The sequence below is a fragment of the Cariama cristata genome, unplaced genomic scaffold (assembly GCF_000690535.1).
Source record: "Cariama cristata isolate BGI_N322 unplaced genomic scaffold, ASM69053v1 scaffold4031, whole genome shotgun sequence".
NCBI classification, from domain to species: Eukaryota; Metazoa; Chordata; class Aves; order Cariamiformes; family Cariamidae; genus Cariama; species Cariama cristata.
The window spans coordinates 23,306-31,641 of NW_009597378.1; the positions used below are offsets into that span (position 1 = coordinate 23,306).

Genomic DNA, 8,336 nt, shown 5'->3' on the forward strand with positions numbered 1-8,336 from the left:
AACTCTGTTCTTGCTTCTTCATGGTGCACTATCTTCCAAAATACATCCTGGAAAACCATTTTCCATAGCTCTTTAAAGGACTGGTTACCTACTTTGTCTTTTACAATTGCTTACAGGTTGATTTAAAAGGATACTTGCTCTAAAATTCAGTTCTGATTCTGAAAAATCAATAGAACAAAAAACTCCCTTTCATATTCAACATAATCAAAAGTGGTGAATTTAATAATCTGTCCTGTGTTTTACTGCATTAGCCCTACAGGTAGAATTGACATGAGAGACAACCTTGTGTGAAATGCGGAGTTGTTCACTAATATCTTCTTATGGCAAACTCAGGCTAAGTTCTGTGCTTGGTGACAGTAAAATATAACTAAGTCTTATAACCTAAATGATAGGTGCTAATGTGTGAGGTGAAGAGGGCATTGAATTTCAGAGATTATGGGGCTAACAAGCAGAATCAATTATATTTCGTGTGTAGATTAAGTTCTTCTGATGCAGAATCACTTGAGGCATGACTGTTAAAATGCAATAGTCACTTGACCAAAACTCATAGACTTGTGTTTCAACAGATATATTTTAACTGTAATGCCACAACAAGAAATTCTGTGGAAGCATAGTGTTCACAATTAAATTAGAAACTATAGAAATTCCATAGCCATTGGCCATGCTTTAGAAGGTGTCAGCAAGAACACTGTTTTTCAATTTTTTTTTTGATAGAAGCCCATATTATTTACCATTAATTATAGCTGTGGACCAGATACAGAAGTGTCATCAGTCATAAAAATTCTTCTCTTCTCTTCAGTCCCCAAATCTGCTGTCTCCATTTGTGTTTCAGATTGTACTTGATACTAAAGCTCTTCGTATACTTTGCAATATCACAAATAATGCTTGTGAAATGCAAAGAGGACTGACATATTTAAAAAAAAAAAAAAAAAAAGGTGACTTCATCTCTCCTGAGCAGAACCCTCAATTTCCTTGCTCTGTATTTCTACCCAGTTTTCATTTTATGTCTTGTCTTCTTACCTTTTCATCCTGTTTGATATCTCCAGTTACTGCACTGTGTTTCAGTTGTTAAGGCCTAAACTCAGGATTCTGGAGATTTCAAGTTCCACTCCTATCTTTCATCCTGACATAATATGTAGTTTTGAGTCATCTGTTAACTTATCAGTGCATCTGTAACACGGAGTTGTTTGTATCTGCCCAACGATGTGGCATATCTTGAAATTAACTAAATAATTTCCTGTGTGACTGACTATGAGGTATTATCAAGGACTCCAGTACACAAAGTCAAAAGACCAACAGAACAGCCTAATTAGCCAGGAAAGATTTTCTCCCAGACTGATGAAATGGTAACAAATGCATTTTTTAGTAGACTTCTATGTAGTTAAATGAGTAAGCTGTGCTTTCATTCACTTCTCTTCTCAAAGGCAGGATCAACTTTCCCTGTGAACCTCCTGCAGCTTCTTCTTCAAATTCTTCTAAGAAGTTTGCAATGCGAATATATGTGACATTTTTTTCTAAGTTTTAACACTCCAATCATAAAAAGGAACTGACTTTGCAATTATTAAGCCTGCCACTCCTTGCCCTCCCCATAATGTACACGGAGAAAAGTTTATTCCTGTATCTTCAGAGTTATTTTTTTCCATGTATAAGCCCTTTTGCAGATTCCTTCTCTCTAAACTAAACAAGGCTGGTGCTTTCAATTTTTGCAATCTTTTCTAATTTTTGCAGTTCTGCAACACAACCTTAATAGAGCTACATAGAACAGTACAATGCCTTAATCTGTACGACAAAAATTGCTGTTGAATATCCCAGCATGCCATTTCTCTTTTTCACATTTGTCTTCACAACTGTTGCTATACCCACCGGATCTTTCTCTGCAGTTCTGCTGACAGCTTCTTTCCCATCCAGTATTTATGCATATGTTTATTCATATCTATAAGCATTTGTCCACATTTTTTCAGTCTGCATCTCCAATTTGTCAAGATGATTTTCAGTTCTGAATCTGCCTTCCAAAAACATTGCGGTCAGTGCAAGCCTGGTGTTATCAGCAGATTTAATAGTCTCCAGTCACTAGAAAAATAAAATTAACCCTGAAAAGTGGATGCAGTATTCCAGATATAGTCTTTAAAAGTGCTGAGGGAGAGAATTACTTCCCTTAATCTAGTGGCTATGCTCCTGTTAAAACAGCCCTGAATACCGAACACTCTATACGTATTCTCTATACGTTTACTGAACTACTTTATGTACTTGACTACCTGTCTACTGTGGCAGTTAATTCTGTTTTCTTGGTCAAACCCTTGGTATTTACTTTTGTTGAATCTCACTGATACCACCAAATGGTAATAAAACGGTACTGGGATGAACGCAGTACTTTACCAGTGTTGCCATAGCGCATATTGTCAGGGTCTTGAGCGTATTCCCCCTCCGCTGCTTCTGTGGTTTTGGCTGCCTAGATGCCGAGCCAACTTTCGCAGTGCAGCTGGCTGACCTTAAATCAAATCGCTGTGAGAAGTCTCAGTGGGGCGTGCTCCCCTCCATACTTTCAGGAGCTGATTCTGAGCTGGGCGCTCACCCTTGGTGTCTACCTGAGCTATGCCGCAGCTATGCCTGTGCCTTTACACATGCTTAGCTGATCCGGATACTGATCCTGACCTGCGGACTTGAATTCCTGGCTGGATCTTGGTCATGTCTTATCTCTGTGGACTTGTCTGACAATCACTGGACTTCGGGCTTACCCTAGTTGCCATCACAGACCTTATCTGCTATCCTTGCTGATATGCTGGGGGACTGCGTGCCTGAGAGGGCCCTTACTGTTCCTACTTGCCTTGTGGTGATGCTAACTTCTTGGCTCATCTTCCCTTACAGAACAGCTCCTCCTGCTGCTCCCTGACACACATGGCCTTTGTAATCTATACTTCATCTGTAATTCTCCCTCTGGACTTGCAGCATGTTGAGAAGCTTTTGTAATCGATGTACTGATAGTAGCATCTCTCTAAACAGCATATGGGGATATGTACTTTGTTAATTGTCTCCACGAAGATGGGGAGTTCAGGTTCAGCTAACACCCATCTCATCTCTGTGATGTTGTTTTTGACTTATGGGTTTTCTCAGTCTGGAAGATGACCTCCATCTCCATCTGTACTATGGACTTCAAATTGGCTGCCTAGCATTCAACATCAAGATGGTAAGGCTACACAATGCAATGGAGGACCTTCTTCACAGGTGTTGGCACTCAGAATGTGACATGGTGACACCTGGTGACAGGCATTAGGTCACCACATAGAGCCTTGAAGATGACCTTCTTTATGTCAAAATTTGGCGCTTCGTGCTAGTCCACCCAAGTGCACAACACAATGTGACCCCAGGAACCGGAGGGTCATTTTCTGCAGCATGAAGAAATTGTCTACCCTTCAGCAGCCCACTTTGCCCCTTCCTGGGGAAAAAGATTGGTCCAGTATTTTCTAGATAATTTCTGAGCATGAACATAATTGAGAATACAGCAGCAGTAGAATCAAAACCAGCAACTAGAATGGCAGCAGTATCGGTCACCTTGTCAGTCAGTTGTCAGACAGGGTAGGCTTGGCCTGGCTTTTGAGGTATGCAATAAGTATATGCATATGAGTCACTCCAGGTCTCTTAGCTACAGAAACTAAGATCATTCCCTGGAATGGGTCACCAGGATAACAGGAAGTTGCATAAAACAACTGCAAGTTCTGTAGTGTAATTTTTACATACAGGATGAATTGTAACATACTAATAGTCTACCAAAACTAAATTAAGAGTAAGCGTTCTGAACTTGCGGACCTTTTCTGTGATGACAGGCATCTGTCAGTGGTAGGTTACCTAGCAGTTATTTTTAAAAACATAAACACACTTCATCCCTTCAAGGTGAAAGGGACATCCTAACAGTGGGTGAGAAAGTAACTGCTTTTCAAAACAAACTTGTGCTGTGGAGATTTTTGTGATTTTCTTGCCAAAAACGACGTGTGTCACCTACAAAAACTCTCATATGTGTACATGTGGCAGGTGCACACCCCCTCCCCTTGACAACACCAGAAACTTCTTGACCAGTGAACCACACATGGTATCTATGGTCACCTACACACCTCGGTCAGGGGGACAGGACAAGGCCCCAGGGTTGACAGACAGGGCCCTTAGTCAATGAAATGCTTGGGTCGAGGGAAGTTTCTAGACCACTGACCATATACGACCACAGACCAGATTTGACCTAGGGTATAAACGGAGTCCTGCAGGGAGGACATTTAGAGCTGGTCCCCGCCTCGGAGTAGCGGGTGTGCAGTCAGGGACTCTCCCCCTAGGTTGGGATGCCACCTAAGGAAAGTCCTGAAGGTTGAGATCTGTCATCTTACAGGTGAGTGATTATGCATTTTGAATCACTGTTCCAAAGTTTGGGGATCCCCTGAGTCGACTGTATAGTAATTAAATTCCACTTGGTATCTTGAACTTGTGGTTTACTAAATGGAGTGTAAAGTGGTTTGGATTAAGAGCATATTTTATCCTTGGTTTATCACTGGTTAAACAACTGTGGTCAGAAAATAAATTCCCCTTTGAGCTTGCCATCTGCCTGGTTTGATTTTGGTGTGCCTCCACGACAGTATCCTTAGAAAATTTGGAAACAGAACTTTCTAACCTGTTTAAAAATCTTCCAAAGGAAGAGTTTCAGTGGGTTTTGAACCCGTTTGTTAAAGATATAGAAATACAACACCTCTGTTTATTTGCAAGTTTCGACATCAGGGAAGATGGAAATTTACTAGCTGAATTTCAACAAAAACTTTTGCATAAGTGGAGGATGGGATTGAAAAATGAGTATCATGATTTAGTAAGCACAGCCGACAATATACTTCTTCCATTTGTATTTATGTATCTTTGTGAGACATCTTTTTCAGCTATGATAGCCATTAAGGCCAAGTATCGAAATAAACTGAACATAGAACCAGACCTTTGAATCACTGTATCACAAAGTGTTAAATCAAGATTTAAAAATTAATGAAGCATATCCAATCATATTGCTCTTAGTAAAAATTATTAGTAGTAATATTTTTAGTGAGAACAAAAAAAGAGTTTGTACCATTAATAAACTAAAATAAACATTATTTTAAGATTATTGTTTATTTCATCAATAGTCCTTTTTTTAATTTGTATTTTTGTGTATGTTTTATAAAGTATATAATATGAATGTAATATGTACAGTGGTACATATATATAATTTATAGATAAATAAATATACATATATCAGAGGAGCATGCTCAAAAATTTTTAATTCATAGGGGTGCATGATCAAAAAAGTTTGATCAGTGCCCTAGGCAATCATAGATTACATTAAAGCATTTGTAAATTCAAACTACACAAAGAAACAGCATTGAAAAAAACACTTCAAAATAAGAAACATAAGAAAAACTTGGTGATCCTCTTTCTAACAATCATTTTAATGAGGCCTCAGTATAAGGACCTCCATTTTATTTCTTAATGTAGAAGAGGCCATGGTAAGTAAACTCAGAAGTGATAATTATGCAATTCAGGGAGAGGTTTAGGCATCAGATATAAAATGCAAATACAGGCATGTAAAGTGGGACATCAGACACCAGTTCAGCTGCTGCATAACCCTTGACATGTCTGTATTTCATAGCATTTAGATGTCAGTATGTCTGGTCTGTCACCTCTTCCTCTGCCTGTGCTAAGGAAAGTACCTGGTTTCCCAGTGATCATTGAACAGACACAACGGAAGAAAAGGAAAGAAAATGCCCAAATCTCTCTCAGTGGAATGAAAGAGGTGTAGGTACTTTCCCGTCCAGAGTACTATTCACCTTGAAGTACCTTTCCAAGGTAGAGAGATTCCTGTTCTTCTTGGTAGTGCCACCTTCAAATAATTTCTGAAGTGACAATGCCTTTTTGTCAAGGGAAATGAGGCAGGGTCTCTATATCCTTCTCCTCTACTATATAGCAGTTAGAACATTTAACTGAAAGTTGGAAGGCTTGGCCAGATTGTCTTCTGGCCAGGGTAAGTAACCTGTCCTCCAGATCACTATGCTCCAGCACGGTGAGCGCATAAAAACAGGGACAAGAAGTGGGCTGGCAACAGTCAAAGCAAAGAAACATGGCAGTAAGTAGAGCAGATCCACACCATGACATGATGATCAGCAAGAGCAAATTGTGTGCTGGCTTCATCAATTAGCTGGTAGGAATGAGTTGCCGATCAGTGTAAACCGTACCTTTCTTTTCAGTTGGCTTTGGTGTTGTTCATCCTTTAAAGGTGTAGTTAGGCTGCTGGCTACAGAACTTTAATGCTTAGGGGCTAGCAGTTCTGACTGGTCAATACATAAACAAAACACCATAGCATCAGGGAAAAAAAAAAAAAAAAAAAAAAAAAAGACTGTAAAACAGGTGTACTGAAGCATCCAGTTCCCTGATGGATGGAATGCTCTCCTTAGATAACACTAGCTATTCCATTACAAGTTCACAAGTGGAGTTGAACCAAGGTCTGAATCCTTTGTTTTGTTAGGAAAAATCAAGCCTATAGTAGCCAGGCAGTGAATGTCTTTTCTGCAAACCCAGGACCCACAGTGAGAATGCTTGCCAAACAGTTGCAGGAATGAGGGAAGAGGAAGAATGTTAAATGCATGATGGTCACACGTGGAAATCACATCAGCATCCTCAAACAGGTTTAAGAGACTTTAGGCATTTGTGTACAAAATTTGGTTGATTGTGTATTTTCTGAAAATGTCCTATTTCTTTCTGATACTGAAATGCTCTTTCTCTCCCCTCAGATAGGGATACGGGGCCCGATCCTAGCATGAGAAAGAATACACACATTTGAAACTCTTCTTCATCTTTACATATGTAAATTCAGAGGGTTCTGTGAAAACTGAATTACAACACATTTTTAAAAATGCATCTGAGGCCTTTAAATGCAAATCTTTTCTCTGATTTGCGAAGACCGTAACTGAATCTTTATCCAATTTGCATGCTTAGAGAAAGCAGCTGGGCTATTAATCATCAAAAAATGTAAAATAACATAAATATTAAATTACTTATTATGATACCTCTTCCTCTTAGATAAATAGGTGAGCATGTGCTGATAACAACTAGCTGGGATTGGCATTGCCCTGCAAAACTAAGGCTTTCAGGAGCCCATGAAAAGCTGAGAAAAATCGTGAGTTCTTGAGTTGCTATGTCCTCATTAATTTCTCTCCTTTTTCTAGCAATTGCTATAGTTGAATCCATGGCAGGACTTCTAGGAAATGGAACTATCTTGGCTGTCACTTCAATTAGCTGCCTCAGGAGCAAAATATTGTCCCCGTATGATATGATTATGATCTTTCTGAGTTTATCCAGGTTCTTTTTGCAGTGCTGGATGATGCTGGATTTTTTCCTAAGTCTGTTTTATGAAACCTCCTACTATGAAAAGCATTTCTTTGCAATTTTCAAGACAGTTTTTATGTTTCTGAACTACTGCAGCCTCTGGTTTGCTACCTGGCTTAGTGTCTTCTATTGTACCAAGATTGCTGGTTTTACACAGTCTTTCTTCATCTGGCTGAAGCAAAGAATTTCCAGTCTCATGCCCTGGATGCTGATAACATCATCTCTTTTCTCCTTTGCAATCTCTCTTCCTTTCGCCTGGGATATCTACAACGTGCACGACAACTTCACTGCTCCTTTAACCGTGACAAACTCTTCAGAATGGACAGTCACAATGAAAGCTAGTTTGGTTTTATTGTTTCTTTTCTGTATTGCTGGTGTGATTGTGCCTTTAATAGTGTTTGTTGTTTCAAGTATCCTGCTGATTAGGTCTCTGTGGATACACACCAGACAGATGCAAAATAATGCAACTGGCTTCAGGGATCCCAGCTCAGAGGCCCATATTGGTGCCATCAAGTCACTCTTTTCCTTCCTTTTCCTCTACGTTACATATTTTATTTCTTTGCTTCTCCTTTTATCCAACATTTTTGTACCTTTAAGCATTGGGGAAGCCATGTGTACAGCTGTAATGGCTGCCTGTCCTGCAGGACACTCTATGATCATAATCTGGAGCAACCCCAAATTTCGAGAGCTGCCAGCTAGGATTTTGCACCGCGCAAACTGTCATGTCAGATGTAGATCCATGTAAAAGACGATGGGCTACCCTGGGCTTTCTAGTTTAGATCCGAAATAATTAACTTCAAGTCACCACAGATATAAAATAATAGAAGCATGAATGAGTAGATTATGGCCCTGGTCTGGAGTCATGAAGAAGCTGGGAATTTGCTTTACTTGGCTGTGATCCTTGTAATGAAGGAGTCTCTAAGTTGTCTCCTATTTTAAAAGACAATTGCTTGCAG

The 8,336-nt window shown here is 39.6% G+C and overlaps 1 protein-coding gene across 1 annotated transcript; it reads left to right on the forward strand.

Moving 5' to 3' along the window:
* The first annotated feature begins 7,189 nt into the window (after positions 1–7,189).
* Positions 7,190–8,125, forward strand: LOC104168282 (taste receptor type 2 member 40-like). The gene has a single exon (XM_009708831.1). It carries the CDS (start codon positions 7,190–7,192, stop codon positions 8,123–8,125), a length of 936 nt encoding a protein of 311 aa, XP_009707133.1.
* The last annotated feature ends 211 nt before the right edge of the window (positions 8,126–8,336 follow it).

What these genes read in the sequence shown, in the direction of transcription:
- LOC104168282 (XM_009708831.1), top strand. Translation starts at nt 7,190, where the DNA reads ATGTCCTCATTAATTTCTCTCCTTTTTCTAGCAATTGCTATAGTTGAA.